Raw genomic sequence first — 27,146 nt, forward strand, 5'->3', positions numbered from 1 at the left:
GCGAATAACTCTGGCCATATGAGAGCGAAAATCGTGCGGCGTTCGACGCTACCGTGACCATCTTGACCCTTTTTACTCCGTCCAGCGTAGGTAGTTTAAGCAAGTCGCGGGAGGCTGTCTTATCCCATCAGGCAAGATGTAAAGAAACGAGAATTGATCACGTTTTGTTACTCCTACAAACGCATTCCACTGTATGTCTTTCCCCGCCTTCTCAAAAGCAGCTTGTATGATAGTACGACATCTCAACCGAATTCTTCGCTGCCCTGAGTGATACTAAATGGGAACTGCTAAAATGAATTAGCTGACCTGCACACGGCCAATATGGCCTCCTGCAGGGTCCCTAAAGGCCATTGTACGGGGATTTTCCTCCCGTGTCTGTGAGGAGAGGAAAGGGATCGACCTAGAATGCCGCCATCCTCGTGAACAACAGATGTCTTGGTACGTGCCAAAATATGCCCGAGTGTTGACCGCGGCACGACAGACCAGAGGAAAGCATTGCCGGAAACCTGTGTCGCGAATTTAAGTTCTCGCGAATCACTCCTCGAATCAGCTTTGTTCAAAAACGCGAAAATATTTTCCACGCGAAAAAAACAAAAAAAAAAACACTTATACAGTACCTCTCTTCAACTGTTCGCTTGTTTCAGATATACGATGTTCTCAAAAACAATGTTGTTCGAAGCAGCGAGACAGGTCCTGTGTTGCATCAAGACAATGGTGCTCTTTTCATTCCTCTTTAGTCTGAAGTGTTTTGCAGATTGCGCTGGTGTAAACACGACAAGTGAAAGCGAAATAGAGGGTTGGAGGGTTCAACAATGACGGCACTTCTATTTGCATTGCGAAGTATACCGGGTGTTTAACGAAGGTCCCCCGGCTGAATAATTCGTAAACAGGCGGCGCTACCGAAAAGCTTTCTTTTCAGTGTGCATCACTGAGACATCGGCCAAGAACTGAGTAGTGAACGACTCGTTTGCATAGGCTCATTAATTAAATAAAACTCCTAACTTGTAAATTTTACTTTGGACGCTTTCGAAACCTCTTTTAGGTATCGGGACCTTCAGCGCAAAATACCTAAAAAGGAAAAGAAAGAAAGAAGAAGGACCACCGCGTCGACACTTAGTGGTTTAGTGATGAAACCGCTACCTCTGTGTGGAACCAGGCAGATGCACGTAATTTGCAGCCAGATAGATGATTGATTGCTTGATTGATTATGTGTTTAATGGCACAAAGGCAACAAAGGCCATAGAGCGCCAAAACTATGGTGAGATAGATGAGCGCAATGGCGCATTGGTACGCTGCTCCGCGCAACGGACGTTTTCAGCATTTCTGCATGGTCGTACCATCAGTGGAGACAAGTGTCCGTAGTTTATGGGATTGGAATTTTGATCCCGTACCCGCCACAGGGCCAGCGTCGTGTCGCGCGACCCAGTGACAAAAAGCTCGTCATCAATCCAAGGCTGTTCGTCTGAGAGGCCACTTGGGGAGAACCCTCAGTGTCCCTCTCTTTGTGTTGGGGAGTGTGGAGGGGAGCCCCAGAGGTCTGGGTCTCCACCGATACTCTGAGTGGTGCCACTCCCCTGCGCACCACATCAGAGAAGGTTCCTTTCTTCTTAATTACTCGAAAATTCACTATAGCGTCGACGTGGTTTTTTGCTGGAATATTTTTCGCTCGAGGTTCCGATCGGTGAAACAGAGGTTCCGAAAAGCGTCCGAAGTGAAATTTAAATGTTAGGAATTCTATTAAATTAATGAGCGTATGCAAATGAGCCGCTCACTGCTCAGTTGTTGGCCGATGTCTCGGGGATGCTCACTGAACAAAGTTTTTGGATAGCGCCACCTGTTCACGAATTATTCAGCCGGGAGACCTTCGTGAAACACCCGGTAAAACACTACCCAATGTTAAAAGGGTTGGGACACTTTTATAGATGTGGTTCATTGCATTACGGACTCATTGTACTGCACGCCAGAATACGGAAGAACAAAGAATGATTCTTCTACGTGTGGTACTTAGCAAGATACCAGCCCTCGAACACACTCCCGAACGAAGCGTCGACGTCAGAGAGCTCAGAGTTGAGTCCATTCCTATTGGCAGCCGTTAGCACGTGACTTCTCGTGCACTGCCTCACTGGCAGCGGCGTGCGCTGTGATGTCAGAGCTGCATGAGTTTCGGTATTCGCGGTGCCCATTCTCTCCGCTTCTATTACACTTTTCGCTGTGAAACTTTCAATGCAAGTTCACATTTGTGCAAAGAGAACCGTCTTTTACGCTTATCTGGGATAACGTGGGATGACCTGTCTCATCCCCTTTAACACACCGAATAAAATTATCCTGCTTGTTGTACTGTTCTACTTTCATTTCTTATTTGGTTTGTTTTCGTTTTTGCTCACCATTATCTTCTCTCCTAATATTTCGTCCTTTTCACTCGGCTACCTCTGCCAACTTTACGGGCGTTTTAGAGCTAGTCTATTTCATTCACGTTTCGTTCCACATATATATACTTATTCCGCAAACCGCTGGAGGATATAGCGAGTGCAACAGTGAGCCCATCAGGGGAGGAAAGTAAAAGAGGCTGGCTGTTGTGGGACTAATGAAACAGTTAGAAGAGGGAAGAAAAGAAAGGTGATGAATGCTTGTAACTGTGTGACAGAATGCAACGCTTTTTATACAACATCACTTATGCATTCTGAGTTATGCTTTGCGCATAGCAGACCATCGGGAGAAGCGCGTCTGTTTTCAACTAGCAATCCCCCTGTACTTGCGACTGTGTAATATAGCACCGCACGCGAGCGTAATGAATGATTAATTGATGGAAAGTAACTGTGCCGAGGCTGAAATAAATGAAGCACTAATGACTGAGCAAGTATTTTTTCGTATATTGTGACATACTAAAAGCCTCGGTCTCTTGCCTGGACGGGACTGTTCTCTTTTAACAACAAACAACGTTGGGCTAGTTGGTAAGGATACAGCATGGTGGAAAAGCGCACAGAAGACACGGACAAAAAGGGAGACGACACCACTTGCGCTACTCACAACTCTATATTTAATCAAAAGACACAAAAACACAAAAAACACAAAAACACGCACATCGCAACGCCCCTTACGGCAGCAACAGCTTCAGTCAGGGTCATCCCAAACAGCGATAAGAGGCCTCCACCCGCTGCTATCAAGGAAGAAAATCTCCCTCTCCGATAATGTTACCGATGCCTGACTCACACACTTAACGCCCATCTTACTGATAGCATAGGCCTCTACTAATTCTCTAGTCAAGGCATTAGAGGACACCGCAACAACTACAGTGTCTTGAAACATCGGGTTGCACACACATCTACTGCAATGCAACGCAAGATGACCAGAGGGTGTGCCTCCCAAGGATGAAGCATGCTCTCTGAGCCTTATATTGACGCACCGACCCGTCTGGCCTATATAACATCGACCACATGAGAGGGGGATACTGTAGATCACACCCAGCCGACAGGACACAAAAGGCTTAACATGCTTGACATCACATATAGGCTTCCGTGCCGGAGACTTGACAATCGCCGATAACTTGCTCAGCTTAAAGGGGGCTGAAAACAGCACATTAACACCAAAACGCTCCCCAACCTTCTTTAGGTTATGAGACAGAGAGTGAACATACGGGACGACAAGGAACTTCTTGCGCCTAGACTCTCCCTCCTGGTCAGTAACAGTTTGACACTTAAACCCCCTCAGTAACTTGTCACAGACACTCTGGAGCAAAGACACTGGGTATCCGTTCTGAAGAATGCGGTCACACTGCTGAGTGTACGCCTCAGCAACCTTGTGCAAACATGACTTATTAAGAGCTGCAACCATACAAGACCTAACAATTCCTCTTTTTACGATCTTAGAGTGCCCTGATTCAAAAGGCAGCAACGCCTTTTTCGACCTTGGGGAAAAACCCCAGCACAGGTGATCCTTACTAGACCACAACCTAAGATCTAAAAACCTGAGGACCCCTTCTACAGCAACTTCGCTCGTGAACTTCAGGCCAACACCGAAGCGATGAAACACATCTGTCACCTGCCGAGCCCTATCCTCACAGACGTGCACCTCCCCCAAAGCATCAAGCGGCAAAAGCACTAAATAGTCATCCACATACCTGAAAGCCCGTTTTACCCCCACCACTGTGGGCAACACACCCGACACTTGAGAGTCAACCTCAGTTAGAAAAACGTCACTCAGTACAGGCGCAACTGAAGAGCCGATGCAAATTCCCTTCTTTTGCACATAGAAGCCTGCCCCATCCGTAACAATCGTAGACGAAAGATAGCACTTCAACAGCTCCAAGAAACCGTCAACGGTAGTGCCACAGCTGTTTTGGAACTTCACACTCCCATGTGCCTCAATGCGATCCCTGGTGATCCTGAAGAGCGGTTCATGAGGTATTGAATAATAAAGATCTTCGATGTCAATAGACATTAGGCTCACTCCTCCTTTCTCAAAGGCCCGTATACCTTCAATGACCTCACTTGAGCCACGAACCAAGAACGGGTCCGGGAGGTCGACCTCTGAGAGATGACGCTGTAAGTACCGAGATACCACCTCCTGCCAGGTGCTCCTCTCCGACACGATAGACCTCAAAGGACACCCTGGTTTATGCGTCTTGGCCGAGAAGAAAATCTCCAGAGACAACTTGGGCCGTTTTTTGATACCATTAACAAGCGCCTTAAGCTCCATTCCATCACAAAGGCCGAGCATCCTGGTGCGCATCTTTTTGATCGTCGAGGCCTGTACATCTTTAAAATTCTTCTCAAGCGCCAGAACCTTCCGGTCTTGAAAAGAGGACTCAGACATAACCACGACATAACCACGGGCGTGCTCCTTTGCGCTGCGAACCGGGGTTTCCCTGCCTGAGGTGACTGCTCTATTTGGTGGTGTGTCTCCGTCAATAGGTCATCGTAGACGGATGCTCAAGATCCTTCGCTGTGAGTTATGGCATCAATCTCGGGTGTATTCCGAATGCCTCAGGGTTATCTGTGCTGCGGAAGTGGCTCGTTCAGATAGGTCACATACAAGGTTTGCGCGGTACCGGCAGGAGGCAGTGGTTTTGACTGAGGTCTTCTGGAAGCCGACCCTTCGGTATCTTCGTTCAGCTAAGGACTCTGTTGTGAACAAGTGTCGTCAGGGCAATCGTTTGGTTGTCTTAGGAGATGTGGATGTCCCGTCCTCTGTCAGAGGTGTCCTTGAGAGGGGTCCGAAGTTCTGTGTTCCTCCGAGGGTTCAGGCTCCGGAGGCTCTCACGTGGGTGCGCTCTATTGCCAGACGGACTGAGGAGAACATTTCCGATCGGTGTGTACAGGAGGGAGTACACGCGTTGGAAAGGTCATCAACCAGTAACAGAAAAAGTGTCGACATTCAGGGAGTGACTCACTTTGTTAGAACTTCGAACTTGGCCTTACTCACATCCGACAAAGAAGGAGGATTCGTGGTTATGTCTGAGTCCTCTTTTCAAGACCGGAAGGTTCTGGCGCTTGAGAAGAATTTTAAAGATGTACAGGCCTCGACGATCAAAAAGATGCGCACCAGGATGCTCGGCCTTTGTGATGGAATGGAGCTTAAGGCGCTTGTTAATGGTATCAAAAAACGGCCCAAGTTGTCTCTGGAGATTTTCTTCTCGGCCAAGACGCATAAACCAGGGTGTCCTTTGAGGTCTATCGTGTCGGAGAGGAGCACCTGGCAGGAGGTGGTATCTCGGTACTTACAGCGTCATCTCTCAGAGGTCGACCTCCCGGACCCGTTCTTGGTTCGTGGCTCAAGTGAGGTCATTGAAGGTATACGGGCCTTTGAGAAAGGAGGAGTGAGCCTAATGTCTATTGACATCGAAGATCTTTATTATTCAATACCTCATGAACCGCTCTTCAGGATCACCAGGGATCGCATTGAGGCACATGGGAGTGTGAAGTTCCAAAACAGCTGTGGCACTACCGTTGACGGTTTCTTGGAGCTGTTGAAGTGCTATCTTTCGTCTACGATTGTTACGGATGGGGCAGGCTTCTATGTGCAAAAGAAGGGAATTTGCATCGGCTCTTCAGTTGCGCCTGTACTGAGTGACGTTTTTCTAACTGAGGTTGACTCTCAAGTGTCGGGTGTGTTGCCCACAGTGGTGGGGGTAAAACGGGCTTTCAGGTATGTGGATGACTATTTAGTGCTTTTGCCGCTTGATGCTTTGGGGGAGGTGCACGTCTGTGAGGATAGGGCTCGGCAGGTGACAGATGTGTTTCATCGCTTCGGTGTTGGCCTGAAGTTCACGAGCGAAGTTGCTGTAGAAGGGGTCCTCAGGTTTTTAGATCTTAGGTTGTGGTCTAGTAAGGATCACCTGTGCTGGGGTTTTTCCCCAAGGTCGAAAAAGGCGTTGCTGCCTTTTGAATCAGGGCACTCTAAGATCGTATAAAAAGAGGAATTGTTAGGTCTTGTATTGTTGCAGCTCTTAATAAGTCATGTTTGCACAAGGTTGCTGAGGCGTACACTCAGCAGTGTGACCGCATTCTTCAGAACGGATACCCAGTGTCTTTGCTCCAGAGTGTCTGTGACAAGTTACTGAGGGGGTTTAAGTGTCAAACTGTTACTGACCAGGAGGGAGAGTCTAGGCGCAAGAAGTTCCTTGTCGTCCCGTATGTTCACTCTCTGTCTCATAACCTAAAGAAGGTTGGGGAGCGTTTTGGTGTTAATGTGCTGTTTTCAGCCCCCTTTAAGCTGAGCAAGTTATCGGCGATTGTCAAGTCTCCGGCACGGAAGCCTATATGTGATGTCAAGCATGTTAAGCCTTTTGTGTCCTGTCGGCTGGGTGTGATCTACAGTATCCCCCTCTCATGTGGTCGATGTTATATAGGCCAGACGGGTCGGTGCGTCAATATAAGGCTCAGAGAGCATGCTTCATCCTTGGGAGGCACACCCTCTGGTCATCTTGCGTTGCATTGCAGTAGATGTGTGTGCAACCCGATGTTTCAAGACACTGTAGTTGTTGCGGTGTCCTCTAATGCCTTGACTAGAGAATTAGTAGAGGCCTATGCTATCAGTAAGATGGGCGTTAAGTGTGTGAGTCAGGCATCGGTAACATTATCGGAGAGGGAGATTTTCTTCCTTGATAGCAGCGGGTGGAGGCCTCTTATCGCTGTTTGGGATGACCCTGACTGAAGCTGTTGCTGCCGTAAGGGGCGTTGCGATGTGCGTGTTTTTGTGTTTTTTGTGTTTTTGTGTCTTTTGATTAAATATAGAGTTGTGAGTAGCGCAAGTGGTGTCGTCTCCCTTTTTGTCCGTGTCTTCTGTGCGCTTTTCCACCATGCTGTTCTCTTTTCGCATATCCTGCACCTCTCCATGTAATGTTCTCTGCTTACACTCTGACATTATATGTATAAGAAATTGGGCCTATCGAAACACACTGCATGGCACACACACACACGAGCACACCGCTAGGGAGACAACTATAAGGTTCTCGGTGAGATTCACCAGCACGTGCTATGGATTGGTTCTTTTCGTTGTTGTCGATTTCAGGCTGGGTACGCCATTACTCCCTCCCAATCAGGGTGAGGCGTTTGCAATCTACTGCCGTCGCGTCTGAAGTACTCCTCATAATAAGCGACCGCGGAGTGAATTTTTCTAGCGACGCACTTGATCCACGCTCATCTCGTCAGAAGTGAACTTTTCCTTGGGGGCCGATAATAGCTTTCAGCTTTATCAATTGCTCGTGTGATGCGCGACGGAGTGACAGATAATGAATAGGCAATTAGGGTGTTTCATCGAATTCCAATATCACATGAAAGGGGTCGAGCAATCAACTCTAACAATAGCCGGTATCTCTCTTTGGCGTGGCTTTGAGAGTTACGTTGCCTCTTCGTGAGAGAAACGATGGGAATTTTGCTGACGTTATGAATGAAAAAAGAAAAAAAAAGAAGACAAAGGAATGTCTTGGGCATCGCGCATTTTCATTACGTTAGCACTTAGAAGGGGAATAGCGCGAAAAGATGACATCAAAGGCGGAATTGCTGGAGTATGCACGAGTGCCTGGTCTTGGAACATTGGACGTTATTGCTGCGTTCGTCTTTCAGGACAGGTACAAAGCTTGCTGGGGTCTTGTACCATGGTTTCCTGCTAGGGGCTTATTTTTAGCACGAAGCCTTTTGCATGGAACAGTTACCGCTCATTACCCCTGCGAAAATCGGATCGTGAGAACATGAAAGTCCTCAACGGAAGTATGAAAGTCGAAGAACGTGGAGAGTTGAGTCAAGATCCACTCGGGTTTGTTGTTACGGAAGTATAAAACGAAGAAGAAAGCTCAAGGGGGCGTCTCATAAATGTTGGGGGTGGTGGTGGCGGTGGCGATGAAACTGCTTGTCGTAGTCGGCCGCGCTCAGGCAGGCAACTGGGAACTTCACAGGGAACTGTGCCGACATTTGTCTCATAGGGTATGAGGAAAACCCACGGAAAACACCCAGACAGCACAGCCGCCGCCCGGATTCGAACCCGTTCCTAAATGTTAATTTTAGTGAAGTACAGAATGTGCAAATGAGCTTAGCGTTCCGTCTGGAATAACTGTATTCTCTTTCTCTACATCGCGCGCTTCGGGCTTACCTCCTCGAGCCTCGTCTTCATCTAACAGCCCCCCAAAATATTTTTACGACTTACTTATATTATTGTTAGTTGATTCGTCGTTTATGATTTTTTTTCTGATGTGTCGCCACTCCCCAACCCATGTCGTAGCTGACAAACGTTATTATGAGCTCCTTTACAGTTTGTTAAGTCCAAATCACATAGCAACACCCATTGATTTCGGTCTGGGTTACTCACTTCCACGCTTGCCGCTGTTTGTCTGCCAACTTTCAAGTTTTACAAGGGAACGCACTGATGCTAGCCTAAAGCAAAGTGTGTTTGTCTTACGTTGCGACAAAAAGTAGGAAAGCGGGAAAGTGCAAAAAGTAATGAATGTTTCAAGGCGCCTTTTATATATATAGTCTGACTTATCATGTATACACGAGTCATTAGTCGCTCCGAACATGAATCGAGCAGTCTCCGCATAGTCAGCACTGCGGGTCAGACATGCTCGAGTACCTTCTTGGTACCCGAGCCTTACACGACAAGTACACCTTCGAGCACCTTCGAGTACCATTGGATGCGAATCGCAATTTTAGCGAAAATCCCACTCGCGAGTTATAGCGCGATTGAACGAAATGAGAGTTCTGTCCTGTTCCCGCAGAGTTTCGCCGCAAGGATGAAATTTGTGTTGGAGTAGAAATGCAAAAACAATGTGTTGCAGAATACACGTAAGGATTTGCTGCCACAGGCTTTGCATCGATTCGGCTGCGTCTTGGCATTCCCGCGGGAGCTTCTGGACGGTGCACAATGGAAAATTCGCTGCTGATGCACGAGCGCCGCTTTCTCGGCGAAGTTTTCCAAGTGTAGCTGGAGATGCAGCTGAGTTTGAAACGGAAATTCAGTATTCCTGAGAATTGAGACTCGAATTATTGCGTTAGGTTCCGCTGTTGTTTCTTGGGATAACAATCACGTGTACGACCTTGGAAGCTATAGTGACCTTTTGAAAGGCGCGTTACCGTAAATGAACAGAGTTTATTCGTGTTTCAGGCAGGAAGCTGTGAGTATGGCTTCTTGGGTAGGCCTAGTGACTACTGGCATGAGGATATAACAGTGGCGACGAGGGACGGGCATTGGCTTCGTGGGGCCCCGAATACATCTTGCAGCGAATTGCACAAGGTATGACATTGCATTTGCCTCCATTTGAAGTGGTCCTCGCATTTGATAACGATAAACTATGCTTTATTGCAACTTCCACGAGGCTGCTTGACAAGTGCATTGCCCCTTGATTACCCAAGGGCATTTGATTCGAGTTGAAGCGTACTTCGATGCCAATGGTTCCACGGAAGATGCGCAAAAGCGAGCGCTCTTACTGGCGGCATCGTACTCGACGACATTTGAAGTATTGTTGGGCAAATGTTCAACCTTGTGCAGTGAAAACGTTAACGTACGAAGAAGTGCTACTTCTATACTGGGACGAATATTACAGCCCCAAGCCAAATGAAACTACAAAAAGTTGGAAATCTTTTAGTAGACGGCATCAAGAGGGAGAATCTGTGAAATATGGTACAAGTGGCGCAACACTGCGGAAAACTTCAATTTCGGAGTCATGCTGGGCCGCAAGCCAAGCGGCTAAATCGTTTTCAGCATTCCGCAAAAAAAAAAAAGAAAGAAAGAAGTAGTACAGCGGTGTCTCCTTAAAAAGAGGGAGTTAAGTTTGAAAGATGCAGCCAGTCTTGGCCCCAAAATCTGCTTTCCAGAACGCGAAGGAAATTTCAAAAGATGGCAAATCGACTCAGTATACAGTCGATAACAGCGACTGTTCGTGGACCGCTACCGCACTTTATCAGCAGATAAGATTGTGAGTCACGCTCTCTGTCATTGGTTCCGGTAGACGCACGGTAAGTTAACCGCGACCTTAGAGAGTTTTGGCAAACCGGATTTTGCAGCTCCCGATCGGCAACAAATACGGTGAATGCGAACCGATCGTATCCGGGGCAACGCCGGCGCGAACACTTTTAGCAAGCTGGAGTGAAGGGATGACGCGTCTCTGAGATGCGCAATGAACAAAATAAAGAATATAATGGTTTTCCTTCCCAAATTTTTTGTGGACGACCTATCGAACGGATTTTTGTTCTGGAAACGGCATTGGTATCAGGGAACCGGAGGGACCAGATGTTCTCATTGGGACAACCTCGTAGGTTTTATAATTCAAAAGTTAATTGTCGAAAGTTAATGAAGACATTGCTTTAGGAGTTTGCTGGTGCCCTCCTAAGGAGCGCCCTTCAGCATATACTATATTGCAATTGATTTCATCACGGAAAAAGTGATATATCTATTTTTAAAAATCCTTTATACATTGTGCCGGGACACCTTGTATATTCTTCGGAAGTACACCACTGGGAGATCAGAAAGAAAGGTCTCAAACCCATATCGAGACGAAGAAGAAAAAAGTCGGGCTCCGGTCGTTCTTTCGCTTTTGAATGCCGTGTCGTCGGCGATTGTAAATCGCTTTCTAGCAGGTGCCACCGTAGCAGACGACACAGCCATAATGAAATTTACTGCCGTAAATGTCTCCGATAATGGCGGCTAGCGAGCGGAGCTCCGGCGACGGCCGGAGAGATACGGTGAGGGTGACGTCATCTGAGCATGCGCAGTTGCGTGGCCGCGCCGACGGTAATCTACCGTGCGGGAGGACGCAGTCTCTCTTATCAGCGGCTTACTAACACTCGCTAATATCACCATGATACCTACTGGAACCGATGGCAGCATGCATGACTCAGAACCTTATCCGTTGATTGGGTGCCGTAGATACGGTATCCATGATTGGGGAAGCCTGAGCTTGGGAATATGAAAGAACAACACGACGTGCCCCCCCCCCCCAAGCAGCACAATGTACTGAAAGTCGAGTGCAATAGGGGTGGACGGGTAGGTGGAAGGCCTTGAACACGCTCATGCAACTAAAGAACATTGATAAGGCACATACCGTTCACACCTATTGCACTCGACTTTCAGTACATTGTGCTCCTTGGACCAACTCAGACTTCCACAATCACCAATATGGTTCACGAGCTTCCCTGATTTTGTGCCATTTTGTGTGTAGATACGGTACTTCGGAAGTCACGTTATCAACGCTGTCTATTAGTTCCGATTCTTTTCCGTGTCAGTGGAAGGCTGTTTACCGTGATAAGATAATTTTGGGTGGTTTTGGTTATTGGTTTTGCACGCAGTTCACTTCGATATTATACGGAATTAAGAGAGAATTTTAGTGTTTCGTACGCCATCGTCTTTGCGTATAAGGGGTAGCGTTGGTGGTTCTGCGCACGCTCAAAACAAAAAAGAGAGCTTCGCACAATGCGCTGCACCATCGCGCTATCCCATACGCACGCAAAGGCGATAGCGTACGATGCACTAAAACTCACTAAAGATTGAAACAATGGGGAGCAATGTAAATGCTCCGCATGTGCTATATGGGATAATCAATCAATCAGTCGATCGGTCGGATCATTATTTATCAAGATGCGAATTTTGTGCAGTATTCAAATTTATAAAATACAAGTATTACACAGAATGCAAATATTTATACAATATCCAGCAGAATACTAATTATGCTCCAAATTTTAAAAATAATTTGGCCATAGCCAATTGATAAATTGATCAATTCGTTACCTGCAAGAGGATTCCAGGCAGCGACTTACAAGAGGGCGCGCAACGGGGCCATCTCTCCCAGCTCTCTCTGGCGTGTTGTGACGTCATATCATCTGAACAGTTTTATTGGCTGCCGAGAATCGTCTGCTACGTTGCGAGAGTAAGGGCGGCGTGCTCTGCTTCATAGACGGGACGGGCGGCGCCCAATACAACTGCAAAAAGCAAAAGGAACAGGCGTCACTATTGGGTGGATGACGTGACGTCCTGGACTGGCAGTCGAGGGAAGGAGCTTTTCTGACCCGCAAGATTGAAAGCTCTCTTGCGCACCAGGATTGCGCACTGTGTTGTCCCTGGGTTCGTAATCCTAATTTCTCCTCCTCCTGACATAGGCAAGCGAAGCCCTACAGGTTTTCCTTCTTTTTATTATTTTTATTTTTTGGAATAGCAAGCCGACCTGTGGCTGACCTTTCCTTTTTTTCTTTAATAAAACTTTATATCTCCCCTACAGGTTGCCTAGGTAGTTTTTGAGCAAAGAACGGACATTGATAACGTGTTCACGATTGATGGTGCTATTGTCCATCTAGCAAAATTAATTACTGAAGATTGTTCGAAGCAGACATTGTTAACAGATTTTTCGAAAAATAAATACACAGACAATAAATCCTACTTACGTAGGCTTTTGTTGTGCGTAGCGGTCTGTCCGGTCCGCGAACGGAGCGTTTCTCGTTAATATGACAATTCGCTTTATGACCAAACTCCGCGGGAACGGGAGTGGTCATAATAACCAGGGTTCACTGTAATGCTTTTCGAGCCCTTCCATGATCCTGTGAGACCCAATGTAACCGTGAGGCGGTTTTACATGACAAACGAGCAAACAAAATTTGTGAATTTCATATGCATCATTGCATTTTCTATAACCCAGTTCTTTGACCTAAGCGGCAGTACTTTTCTATAGATGTGAAAGACGTAACCGTCGTAACGAAGAGGAAGGAATTTCAAGGAAGGCTATCAGCGTGATCAGAAATCGCGCAGGCCACACAATTGTGCAATGATGTTTTACGAACCAAACAACGCTCATAAACTGACCCTAAGAACCCCTGCGCTTCTCTCATTTGTACGTGGAGGTCCATCTGGGATTAATAGCCCTGGATTGCCTGGGCTGAACTTTTTGAGGCAATGAATACAATTGTAGGAAATGTGCCCATGGGACAAATTTATATGTTCGTAACAGCTTTGCGACGAGGGCGTATTTGGATTTACGCTCGTTTTACTCCCAAAGTACGAATCCCGAAAAAAAATCGACCACTAAGCTAATATTATAGGCTGTCTAACTCTCGAAAGTAATTAGTTCTGCTGCATACGAAACGACTGTCCTGGTCGATGACCCAGTATTGGATTATTCTTGCGTTAATGCGGAGGTCCCACGGGCAGAGGCATTCCCCGGCGATGAAGAAAGAATTGGTTGGTGCATCTATACTCCTGCCATCCTGAGTTTTAAGGATGGCCTTAGACACCAACTGCCACTTAAAGCGCTCCGTCACAGTTAGCAAAATCTACAGGATGGAGATAGCATGCGCAGGTAACCTTCGAGGGAAAAATGGCACCCGTGAAGTAAAAGCGACGACAAATTGAAACCCCGCAGAAGCGTGACGTGGCGGTATAAGAGCAGCAGCAGTGGGAGACAAGGACGGGAAGAACTACGTCAGAACACCGACTGCCTCAACTTTCTGCGTTAGTCCACGGAAGCGCTGCTTCATCTGTCAGATCTAAGACGTACAAATATTGTGGCCAGATTCTTACGTACGACCATCGAGCGATATATACGTTACAAAGCGATTCTGCTACTTACCGTACGGCTAAAAACGAAGCAAATCGCGCACGCACGCACGCACATCATAGACTCGGCCGTTTAAGAGCCATTTCGAAAGCTTGATCGCAGTCAGCTATACAGCATCAGGGAGTGTTTTTCCAGCCAAAATAAATAGCCCCCCTCCCACTACAGTATCAGACACTGACACTAGCATTGTTCTGTAAATGTAATGCAGTCATCTATGGTGATTCTACTTGCTTCTGCGCACTACCAGGAGTAGAGTGAGTTATTTAGTTTTGGCCGCTTTATCGGGGGGGGGGGGGGTGCTTAATGATCAGGATATATTTAATAAACATTCGGATACACCAAGGTACATCGTTCACAGGGCGCTTAATGCGCCCCAGAATACGAACACCACCGTGCTTCCGAGAGCCATCCTCTCTTCGAGGTTAATAAACGTACTTGGCCCTCGGATGGGCCCTAGAACTTTATCGCTCCAGGCGCCTGGCCAGAACAGCTTAATTGACGAAGTGGCTCGATTGAAATATGTGGACACGACCTCGCGAGAGATTCTAGGACAAGTAAAAGCAGCGGATCTTTGCCTGAGCTTAGGTAATGCCGTCATAAGATAGGTCAATGTCAGACATTCGATCAATGCCGGTCGATAACCTTGGGAGTCCTCATCGGGGACAATCCGACCTTCCATCACCCGCAGGCGGCAGCACAGAAGAAGGAACGAAGGGAGAGAATGAGAATTTCATCCCAAGTTGTAAGCGGTTAAAAAGATTATGTGACAAGAAGCCAACTTGGATGACGGGCGATATAAAAAAGTTGGGAGGCATAGCGGCGGAGTTCCCATTGGCGGCTTTGTTTCGCCTTTTCACATCACGCTACTCAGAAGTGATCGAGGAGGGCGTTCGGCTTCTTGCGGTAGTTGCTGCCCTAGTCTGTAATTTAGCAAATTAGGCAACCACGCGTACTGTGGCGTCGCTAACGATGGTTGTGGAAGCGCGTGTGATAATAGCTTGGGAAATAGTGAAGAGATGAGTATAGGAGGAGGAGGCCCTTGTAAGAACGCAGTGGCCATCGTTTGATGAAAATGAAGTGCGCTTGGCGTGAAACGGGAAGGCGCAGCTATAGTAGTACGCATCAGTTCATTACGGCTTGTCTGGGCAGCAGACAGTATCCTTCAGTAGTCGAGGGTCTTGCTTCGCCTGTTATAAAATGACTCACATGCATGTGGGAATTAAAGGAGAAAAAAAAAACAGCTCGTTGCAACGTTGGAAATAAAACACTCGCTTCGATGCCGCGCTATTTCAGCTTTTGTTTAACGACTAAGGGCATGGTACCGGGGAAAGAAATTAGCAGAGATGTGCTGTAACTACTTTTTTAGTAGTTAAACTACAGTTTGACGCAGTAGTTATAGTTAAACTACTAGTGTAACTACATCAGAGCCGCACTAGTTCAAACTACTGCGCAACTACAAGGATGTAGTTGTTTAACTAGATATGTAACTACTATGATATTTTGTACGCGTTGTTATAACTACGATCGCTTAGGCGTAGAAATAGCCCGTGTGTGTGGGGGGGGAGGGATATGTTTATTAAGAAAAAAGAAAGGAAAGGTCAGCCAGACGAAGGTCGGCTTGCTATTCAAAAAATAAGGAAAATGGGGGAAGAAAAGAAAAGAGAAAGATGAAAAGGAAAAGACAACGAAGAAAAGAAAAGAAAAGGAAAGGAAGAACACAAAACTGAAACTGAAAAATCACGCACACGGTCACACAATCACAAGGCGTTGACAAGGCTCGAAGCGTGACCAGCTCCGGTGGCGCAGCGGTAACGCGTGCGCTTGGAGACTGGGAGGTCCGCGGTTCGAATCCGCGGGCCGGCTGTGCCGTCTGGGGTTTTTCCTGGGTTTCCCTCAGATGTGTAATAGGCGTATGCCGGCACAGTTCCCCTGAAGTCGGCCCATGGACGCAGCTATCGTCCCCCCGAGCGGATTCCGCTCGGTCTTCCACTTCACCCTTTCCTCTCCTCCTCTCCACCACCTTTCCCTTCCCGAGAAACATGCCGCCTAATCAGGCAGGCAGACCTCTCGGGTTCCTCCCAACGACACTCCTCCTCCTCCTCCCCCTCGAAGCGTGGAGAAAGCGTGGTGACTGTCCACTGGGTTGACTGACGAACGGGACCCAGTAAGGTAGCCAGTGTCATAGTGCCGTAGCCAAGTTTGGGTAGACGGCGACAGAGGGTGCAGAAGGTGTTGCCGGCAGTGTAGGATGCAGCGGGGAATATCACCCGCCACGCCACAGCTAGGGCAGAGGGGAGTGCTAGATTGACCTATTTTGAACAGTTGCAGCGGTGTGCGCGCGACGTTTAGACGGAGACGGTGCGAGGAGAGGAGCGATTCCTCGTGACGAGTGCAGAGACACGTATAATAAAGAAGTCCACTGTGGAGTCGATTGATTGCAGGTGACTGTTGTATGAAGCAGCCTCAGCTCCGAACGCTTGGGCCCGAGCAGCACACCGGCGGCGTATAGACATACAACAAGCAGAAACAGTAAGGGGCAGATGTACCGTAGCGTGAGTCACAACTTGTGCGGCAAGTCGTGCACTGCGCGTGAGTTACCGAATAGGCCCACATGACTGGGAATCCACTACAGAGAAAGAACGTGACCATTTGCACAGAGCCGATTGTATGCCTGGATGATCATGCTGGGCAGGTCACGTATGATGGTGGGGTAGGAAGACAGCAAAAGGAGGAGGGACGCCCTGCTGTCAGTGAGGACAACCCAGGACTTCTCAGGTGGCAGCCCAGTAATGTAAACTAGGGCTGCGAAGATGGCATACAGTTCCGTCTCAGTGGAGGACACAGGATAGGGCAACGTGTAGGCTTGTTCGTGGTCCGTATCTGTGACGTAAAAGGCTGCCCCTGATGTGTCACGTGTCACAGATGCATCTGTGAAGATTTGTCGACAGCAAGGGTAGGTGGAGTTGATATGTGCCAAGGAGAGCTGATGGGCTACTACTCGAGGAGCTTCGCGTGTTTTCGAGGAAGGTCCGGGATATGCAGGTTGAATGACGGGACGTTCAAGGGTCCACATAGCTGGCGCAAAGGACGGAGTAGATGTCGTGAGCGGGAGATAATCCCTTAGGCGGGCAATGGCAGTACCGAAGGCGGAAGCAGGGCAGCTTTCTGCAATCTGAAAAAGGGGATGGGAAGGGTGGGTCAGACAGCGGGCGTATACGTGCAGGGTGGTTGAGTCCCGTAGAGTAGGAATAGGGTGTTCTGTAGCTTCTGCGAGGACGGAGTAGGTCTCCGTTGTCCGAGGGACCCCTAGGCAGACACGGAGGCTGCGGGCTTGAAGGTTGAGAAGCTCTCGGTCTTGGGTGGGGTTGATTCCATGGAGGATAGGGAGGCTATACCGTAGCGTGCCCAAGAGAAGAGCCGTATGGACTCGGTATAGGTCACGGCAGGAGGGGCCCCAGGACGCAGGCTGGAAGCTTTGGCAACAAGTGTCGTCACGTGAGGAGACCATGTCAAGCCTCTGTCAACGGTAAAACCCAAGTAACGGCAGGTTGAGACAAATGTGATGGGCGATCCAGCGAGGGATAATGGGTACTTGTGAAATGTGAAAAGGCCATGGCTACAGTCTTGGCAGGTGAGAACGTTAGGCCTCGGTCTTCGAGATACTGACATATTGTGTCCAGAGAGCCTTGCAGACGACGTTGGATCGCATCACGACGAAGGGCAGATGTCCAAATACAAATATCGTCCGCATATACACTCTAAATCTTTTCACACCTTTAAAGGTGTAACAACTTGCATGGCGCACGCCCTTTTAGGTGTAATTTTGGTAACATCATAATGGAGCACGGTTTCGCACAAATTTTCTTTACTCGAGTGTTGTCTGTCCTCAAAAAATTCAGTCTTGTAACATCTCAACATTGTTCAACAGTATTGTAGACACTTGCGCGTGCTCGATTATCGATAGCCATGCACATATGCATTAGCTCGTACCTACGATATCCAACACATAATGAAAGCAAGATTTGCACTGACACTTGATCTTTAGTAATGTTTTCCAAATGTTGTAAAATATCATCCTGGAGATGCAGTGTTAATCATCCTGGAGATGCAAGGTTGAATGTTTATAGCGCACACGTTTAAAGGTGTGAAAAAGTTTACAGTGTAGTGTAACGTGAGTGTGGTCTGGCAGCTGTGCTGGAAGGGAGGCCATGACGATATTAAACAATAGGGGGCTGAGTACGCTACCCTGTGGGACACCTCGTTGGACGTTATGCGAAGCAGTATCCCCCTCCGTAGTGCGTACAAAAAGAGTACTGTCTGTGAGAAAGTCTCGGAGCCATGGCGGGAAGAGAACTCCTCGTTGACATCTTGGAGTGTTCGCAAAATTGCATTATGTTGCACACTGTCATACGCCCGTCAATGGCCCGTGGGTTCGTGGGGAGCGAGAAGACAGTGAGCCCCCCCACTCGGAACAATCATGGCACAGCACGCGCGTGCTGTGCTATGATTATGATATATATTTTCCGAGAGCTCCGGGTTCAGCTCTTGAGCCAAATAAAGATTATAATTATAATTATTATTATTATATATGTCATGCAATGGTACAGTCATGGCCTCCAATCTGACGACGGAGGGGGCGTAAGTTTTTTTAATGTGCTGTATGTGTCCATCGCTATGTACCCTGGTTAACACAAAAGACGTACTTTCTGCTCATGTGCCGTAGCATTTCGTACACCAACTTGACACCGAATGTCTCCATTCCGCGTCTAACCAGTGTAACTCAACCTGTTTCCCCACTACTTCGCGCTCTTGCGCCAGGCAAAGCATGCGTCTCTGTGTACCTGCGTTGAGCACTGCAGTGCATTATGCAATTCTCTCATTGAATGGCACTGTTGAGTGAGCTTTTGCTGCCTGCGTCAGATGCAGTGCTCATGTTTTGTGTATGCGTGTGATGCGCAAGATAAATATTCTCGTCGCTAATAAGCACAAAGAAAGAAGGCCGTCAAGCACACGGTAGTTTAACTAGTTAGTTTAACTACAAGTAGCTAACTACTGCACATCGCTGGAAATTAGAATACTAAATCACACCGCTTTGCACGATTGTCGACGAAAACCACGTGGTGAAGTAATTCAAGATTCATGGAAAGAAAAAAGTAAAAGAAATAAAAAAAAAGGAAGGGAGAAACTCAAAAGGAACGCGCAAAGGCTCGGAAAGTGTCTGAAGAGTCCGCCACGCGGAAAATTGTATTGCGAAAATCTGAGGGTCCCGAAATCAGGTTGAGGGCCCATGAAAAGCGGCTCAAAGTAAATACCCGAGGCAGGTAGTTTTTCTAGCGGATAACAGGGTTACAGCGATGGTAAAGGGTTATCCAGGGCTTGGCTTATCAACATGCACAGAAAGTTCCAAGTATTTTGTGTTAATCCGATGGGGCGCATTATTTGAGACTTAATTAAATGCGCGCATTCCTGCATGTCGTGAGAGGGCTAGTTTGGGATACGGTTGGGTCAAATGATGGGATATGGTTAGGATTTGGACAGGGAACCTAACACTGTATGAGACCATAATCCTATATGTTAAGTTGTATTAATTTATTAACCATGGATATATGAGCTGGGCTAGTAGTCATCGAGGTTCAGTACTAGTAAGAAGATATGTTGACGATATTCTCGTTGTACCAAACATTTCCATTGCAAAACCAGCTTAGACAGTGTCCCAGGCGTCTGTGCCAGAGTTGACCGTTACGATAGAGTATCCAGAAGACGGGCACTTGAGGTTTTTAGACGTCACGCTTGAAACGTCTGCTGGGTTATGTCGGTGGTATGCAAGGGTTGATCCGAAACCATTACTTTCTGCAGGAAGTTGCCGTCCGATAGCTGTGAAGAGAGGTTAGTAGAATCTGTGCTTTCTTTTTCTTTCAATAAATCATGTGAACATCAAGTGTCAAACTCTGTGAAACATCACTGTAACCGGTCGCACAACGCAGTGTACGATGAAGGCCTCATGATCAATAAACTGGGAAATTGTGTGAGAAGGTCTCTCTACCAAATTGGGGGCGCTGTCGAGCACTATGACGTCATTTGTTTACAAACAGCAAGTGTATATCGTGTACCAGATACCGCTATCGTGTGGAAGATCGTGTGTCGGACAAACTGCTGGGTGTGTTGTGGACTGGATGAGAGATCATTCCTGAGCTGGTGATGAATTGCGATACAACCTCGAAAATCGCCAAACACGTACTTGGGTGCCCAAATTGTGTCCCGTTATTCAGCAAAACTAAGTGTGTATATCATTTAAAGGTACTCGGGCACGTGTCATCCAGGGATGTCCTTGCGCCAGAACACTCCAAACGTGACATCAAGGAAGCGGCACACATGACTCGCATACCGGAAAGCATTAGTAACCCCTTTATTGATCTAAAACCCTCTCTTCTTAACATCCTCTCCTCTTGATGTTTCGAAAATGTGAAAAATAATAAAACTTCGTTGCTGGTTCTGAGTTAGCGTAGTTGTGTTGCGCTTCCTCCTCAAACTCAAGATATGAACCTTCTGTCTACGTCACTCCAGCTGGCTTGCCTTATTCTTCTTTGCACCATAAGCTCCCGCGTATCATCCATGTTTATTGGGTATCCACTATGCATGTTTCATTTTAACGTATTTGACGCCACACGAGTAGCGAGTTACGCAACATCACTTGTTAAGGCACTTCATAGTGACGTGTTTGAAGGCTGTTCATGTTTTAGGTGCTCGTAATAAATAGTGCGATTAATCGAAAGCATCGTAAACTACACGTGACACAGTTCGGTTTCGGTTGCCTTGTAGAAGAATAAAGAGTCAGAGGCATATTTTCGTGTGTTTTAGAAAGTGAAATTCTAGCTTCTAAAATAGGGGAGGAAAATATAGTTTGCTAAGGCATCACGAGACTTCATTTTTGGAAAGCTCAAATTAGATTTCTTTCACCGCACCTTTGGAAACAAATGGATTGCATGAGCGAGGGATTACACGCTGTATCTGCGTATTGGAGAAAGTTCGTAGCTCAAAGCAGAAGGACCTCAATTGCGCCTTTGATACACAGTCATCCACATAATTTGCAGTAGAAGTCTCCGTTCGAAATATCGGCGACCCGAAGCTTTTGCTTCAATAATAGCAGCTAGAGAAGCTAGCCTTCGCCTTTCAAAACTTGTTTTCTTTGTAATGCGGTAATGACACTTAAAAATGCAGAAGGTATCCTATAGACATTGAAATTGGAGAAGAACACGCCTATCTGTCTTTCTAATGTTCAGGCTTTCTGAGCGGTTGCATATGCGAAACGTGACACGAACTTCATAACATATACTTTTACGCAGGGGCCTCAGAAGATTTGTGTCGTTCAAATAGTAACATTCATTTCATTCAATGAGTAAAATTGTTTCGAGGAATTTTATTTGCGGGATATATCGAAAATGCAAATACGATGGCATGAACACGTTGTGTCGAACCAACAGGGCTCGGCCGCTTTGAGAATCTTTTTCACGTTACGACGCTCCGTCAACCTCCGACAACCAGGAAATGACAGCAGTTTACGGAACACGGAGTAGCCCCACTTAAAGACCCTTAGATTACTCTCATCCCTTTAAATCGAGCCTCCGGCGCCGCCTTGCTCATCTAGGCTACCGAGAGCTTTCCCTCGCGGTGCTACTTGGCCCTACCCAGCACGCTGAAGTCACGTCTGCGCTGACACGATTCCTTCGGGAATCTAAACTCCTGGGCACTCTCTGATGCGTCCTATGCGCAACGATTAGTGAAGGAGCTGTTTCTTCTGTATTTTTTTATAATTTTCTGTATCCCAGCTGTTTGTGTCTTCTTCTTTTTGCTTGAAAGCATTAGGGAATATCAAGCCCACACCGTGGCTAACCTTTCTCTTCTCTTTTTTCTTACTTTGCATTAAACATATCCCCCCCCCCCACTTTAAATTATTCGTTAAAGCTTCCAAGGACCTTAATTGGTCTGAACGGGTGAACGTGCCCGTCCGCCGCGACAGGGAGAGCATGATGACTCTCCCGTATGTCGTCAACTTTTTCTCCAGCACGTACCATACGCTACCATTGTACTTCACCGTTAAAAGCGAGAGAGGCGAGAAAGTCCTAGAGATGAAAATTGTTACCTCTCATCCTCCGTTTCTGTATTCGAATGCGAGTTCAGAAAACGGAGCAGAATCAAAAACTTCCCGAAGTAAGACAAAACGTCTCCAATCCTGCACCACACGACCCCTGCCACGGGTTGTGGCCCGGTGCTGCCCAACCAGACGGATGGCGGAGGTGGTCGGCTGACTGACCTGAGGGGAGTATCACAAGTATAGATGAGACGGGAGGTCTCGTAACTGCCTCGACAGGCAGCCTGGACCTGACTTTCTTTCGAGCCAGCAGCTCGCTTTTGTTCCAGTTTTTATATACGTGATAGTTTTGAATTCCGTTAAATGGTTATAATTATAGTTTGTTTGGTTTGTGAAGTCTGAGAGTAGCGTCAGTTATTCGTCAACAATTTATGCGATCACAGTTCTCAACAAGGGCGATGGGATTTGGAATCCAATAATGTGCGATGAGCGGCCAGGATACGTTGGTCAGGAAGGATGCTGAGGCATACATATTCTAAGTTCTAAAATGTTTCTGAACTCGTTCAGTGGAGCTGCGCATTCGTGCGTGCCTTGGAAGTAGCTTTCAATTGTTCTCTCCTTTTGCGTGCCCCTGGAAAATGGTGAAAATCGGCGAGAATATGACTAAGGGAAAGCCGGGGGAACTTCTAGAAAATTGGCTCTTCGCAGTGTCATTTGTGTGAAATTGTCGAAGGAAAGCTTTTAGCCCTCAGTTGGCGCTACCGTGTTCAAATCGAATGAGCTGATTTCATTCCATCAACAAGAAGCGTACGTTGAAGGGGTCGCAAATTGCTATGCCACAAAGTGATGGAAATTGAGGTAATTCATTAACAAATGCTCCGCACAACATATGCATTTTTGTACAAAATGGGTGGCAGAAATGGACTTTTAACAGAGAGCTTAACATGGATTTCTATGAGATTTCTGACATGTTCTTCTCGAAATTGTCTGTGTTGTAGAAGGCAACATTTCCTTGAGCTTGAGGAAGGACGAGGACAGAGACTATTTACTACTTCTACTACAGAGATTACTTACATTACTATGTTGTTGTTTGGCCTCTGCACGTTACACCTCATGCTTGCTTCATGCAGTCCCGTTCGGGTTTGTCTTCGTGTATAATGGCCTTTACAAATCGCTCGCTGGCAACGGCCTTTACAGCTCATAAACCTAAGAAGAAAAAAAAAAAGAAAAAAAAAGAAAGAAAGGCAGCAAAAGAGCAAACGCTGTGATCGGAAGGCATAAACTTTGTTCCGCTTCGCCGTTCGCCGGAGAGTGTCCATCTCCATTAATCTTAACAGCATCCTGTGTTTCAGCCATTCTCACACAGCACAATGTGAGAATAAAATGGTGTCGTCACAACTTCTTTAGGGGAGCAAATGGCTTGTCCCTTAGAACATCCCCTGAGTAAAGCTTAGAGCCTCCAGGAGGGAGTTGCACTTTACTCCATTTCCAGGGAGTAACCATGACACCAGTTACAGGTATCATGCTGACACCATGAAACAGATTTATGCCAGTGCCTGTGCAGCTGCTTTGCAACCACCTGTGAAATTTCTGACTTTGGAATATCTGTGTATCCGCTTATAAGCAACTTGTCCTCGTACATACTCGATGGGGATGGGAAAAGTTGCGCGTGAAAGAGGAAGGGAAGTGTTATGATAGTGTACAAGAGGTAGGGGGTGTGATACCGCCATCTAAGAAATTCCAGTAGTCCCACGGAACTGCTCACTAGAACGAAACATCCGAGCTTCCCTCAGTAACCTTCATTGGGATTTTAGGAAAAACCTTCCCGGAAACAGCACCTTCATTGGGAAGCACTCTCGAAGCCGTTAAACTCCGGGATAAGTATTCGACGTAATTATCGTGTCAGGATGTCACATTTCACGATGTGCTCTCTCGTAACGGTGAGAACTTCACCAACTGAGAGTCTTAATGCAAAACCATGGAATATATAACAAAAATGACGCAATATATGGACGGCTGCACTGTAGTGCACAAGTTTATAACTCGAAAGTCACCGTACGCGAAGGAGGATGATGTCACACATCACTTATGCATTAACATTTGGCCGGCAAGAGGGAGTACCGAGTGGAAATTGAGTAAATGTGGGAAGTTACTTCCCCGTTACTCCTTTTTTTTTTCTGAGAAATATGTACTTACTTAATCAGTGAATCAATGGCGTAGCCAGAAAAATAGTTCTCGAGGGGTTCTACGGGAACTTTACATGAAGGAGGAGGATTTCACCCTCGATTCCCGCTCCCAAATGCTGCAATGCACTACCAAAGGTACGACTTTTTTTTTTTTTGGGGGGGGGGGGGTTGAACCCCCTCCCCCGCTCTGGCTACGCCGCTGACGTTAATTAAATCCCAATAGACGCATTATCAGCACCCATCCAGGCGTCGGCGACATGATTGTTAATATGGTACCACGTAAAGTAACTGGAGTACATTTACATTTAAGGTGTTGTGTTGGGCACATGATGTTCTGATACAGCGCGCTAGAATGCTATTGCACGTGGGATTCATCACCATTTGGAGAGCGATTCGCGAGTCCGTGCGGATGCCAGGCCTGGGTGATTCTCTTGACCTGAACCAACCGCAACCGCAGCTGCTGCATGTAGCATTGGCAGAAGCTCAGCAGTTGTATAGCTTATTGGGAATCGCCCTGATTTTTTCCTGCCAGGCAACATTCAAGGATGGTAGATAATAGGGACCGGCCTCGGTGGCTCAGTTGGTAGCGTGTTGGCCTTCTGATCCCGAGATCGCGGGTTCGAACCCGGCCGAGGACGCCAGCAACTTGGTGGCAGGGTACAAGTTGCTTAGACACGCCGTCTTCCGCGAGGGACGTTAAATACGGGGTGCCGTGTGATGAGCTTTCATCGCACGTTAAAGAACCCTCAGGTGGGCAAAAGCAATCCACAGACCGACCGCTGTGGCGTCGCTCATGATCTCAGTTGTCTCGCGACGTAAACACCCAATTATTATTATTATTATTATAGATAATAGGAGGAGGTAGCGCTCCTGCACTCTCGGCGTCAACGGAGCCGTCGGTGAACACCAGCGTGCGTGTGTGAAAAGTGTCACTGATTAGGTTCTCAGCAGCTGCTTTGGCTTCCAGTGAGCTGGATTCTCCCTTCTTTCGTAGCCCTGGAATGTGCAAGGATACATTGGGCATTATCTCACGCCATGGAGGAGTAGCAGGTCGTGGGATACATTCGTCAGTTGGCATGCAACCTATACAGGCGACCTTAGGGACGTAGTGCGGTTGCCTTGTAGACCAGTGACAAGTTGCTTTTGTCCAGAAGTGTTGCGTTGTCTATAAGCCGGAGCCCTCTGAGCACTGCATGGATGCTGATGACGGGCTTTTCCTTCGACCCCAGTTAAGTATAGGTAACACTGGAGGAGCTGGGTAGACCAAGCGCTGTTCGTATACCAGCACGATGGAGGCGGACGGGATTCAGCCGCTGTGTTGGCGACAGGTCAACGTACGGCGTCGCATACAAAATCCGAGATAGAATAAAAAGTCTGTGTAGAGTGAGTATGGACCATGCATTACTGCCCCATGCTTTGCCACTGATTTTTCTGAGCAGATTTAGCGATTTCATCTTCCTACAATGGATCCCCTCCCACGTCGGCATTACTGGCAACGAAAAAACGGACCAACTGGCATCTGCTGCGCACCATAGCAGCAGCCCCAGTTTGCACACGCCAGGAGACAGCGACAGAAAATTTATTCTCAATGAGATAGTGCCCTGGGACCCGGAAAATCATCGACAAGATCTCTCAGTGAAATGACTTTCCCACAATACACAGACCCTGCTCCTTATGCTGTGAACAGGAAGGGCGTTCACTAAATTACAATAATACAAGATTGACTCTCTGGATAATGCAAATTGCAGACAGTGTCCGTAAACCAAAACTATCGAACACATGCGTCCTATGTTGTGGTGCGGGAAAACTTTCTTGAGCACTGCAGGAGTTGTACGCTGGGTGATGTCCTACGCCCCCACAGGCTCTTTCATTGAAAGACATTCCAAAACTTGCAGCCTACTCCGCTTTCTCCAGGAATCTGGAGAAAGCGGAATCTCCAGGAATCTGGTGGTGGTGGTGATAGGGCTTGCCGTTGTCGGCCTCACGTATGTGGGCAACGTCACGACTCACGCCCTGGGGGAATGTGCGTCCTGGGCCGACTTCTAAGGGAACTGTGCCGACATATGTCTGATTCGCCCATAAAGTTCGCCCATGGATTCGCCCATAAAGTATGAGACAGAGTTTCTTTGCTCAGACTTCTCACCAATCCTGGCAGTGACTGGCCTACATCTGAACTTCCAATCGTCATCATTCCGATCGTCATCATTCCGATCGTCATCATTTCAACATCTGTTATCATATCACATCATATCATCCTGGATACAGTCGTGAAGAGTGAAGCCAACAACGGCAAGCTGCTCTCGTCACCACCACCACCACCACCACCACCACCACCACCACGCGTAAGGTCTGTCAGCCTATTTGTATGGCGACATGCTGCCGGAGGTCGAAATGATTCGCAGCCGTACCTAGCGGCACATGCAGTGTGTCGTTGTTAGAAATAGGTCCCCATATTATCAGTCTTGAGCCTGTACCTCAGCATAAGTGACACTAAATAGCGTCAGCATTAAAATTCGTTATTTATACCCTAATACTGCCATTGAGTGAAAAACACGTGCAGCATATGGTCTTTCTTTAAATAGAATATTGGAACAACGTTTCCCAGGGCAACGAAGGAAATATGGGCTGCAGAACTACTGACAGGCGATTCCGTACAACCGTGTCGCAAGCAGTACGTGGCGAAACAGGGGTTCCTATGAAGGGCAGTAGTGCGGGACGTTCATTCGTTTGTCTTCTCCGTATCTACCCGCCCGTATGTACCTTTTCTGACCTCACAACCGCCCTAAAAACTTCAGCTGTGCGTGACACTTACTTGACATATGCCACCAAACAGAAGCAAAAA

At 47.3% G+C, this 27,146-nt stretch overlaps 1 protein-coding gene and 1 pseudogene across 1 annotated transcript; one reads left to right on the top strand and one right to left on the bottom strand.

Moving 5' to 3' along the window:
• Positions 1 to 3,111: 3,111 nt before the first annotated feature.
• LOC135395309 (uncharacterized) lies at positions 3,112 to 4,812 on the bottom strand. The gene has a single exon (XM_064626755.1). It carries the CDS (start codon positions 4,810 to 4,812, stop codon positions 3,112 to 3,114), a length of 1,701 nt encoding a protein of 566 aa, XP_064482825.1.
• A 112-nt stretch (positions 4,813 to 4,924) lies between these two features.
• On the top strand, positions 4,925 to 7,152 carry LOC135396161 (uncharacterized; annotated as a pseudogene).
• Positions 7,153 to 27,146: the final 19,994 nt, after the last annotated feature.

This window comes from Ornithodoros turicata, chromosome 1 (genome assembly GCF_037126465.1).
Source record: "Ornithodoros turicata isolate Travis chromosome 1, ASM3712646v1, whole genome shotgun sequence".
In the NCBI taxonomy this organism is placed as follows: Eukaryota; Metazoa; Arthropoda; class Arachnida; order Ixodida; family Argasidae; genus Ornithodoros; species Ornithodoros turicata.

What these genes read in the sequence shown, in the direction of transcription:
- LOC135395309 (XM_064626755.1), bottom strand. Translation starts at nt 4,812, where the DNA reads ATGTCTGAGTCCTCTTTTCAAGACCGGAAGGTTCTGGCGCTTGAGAAG.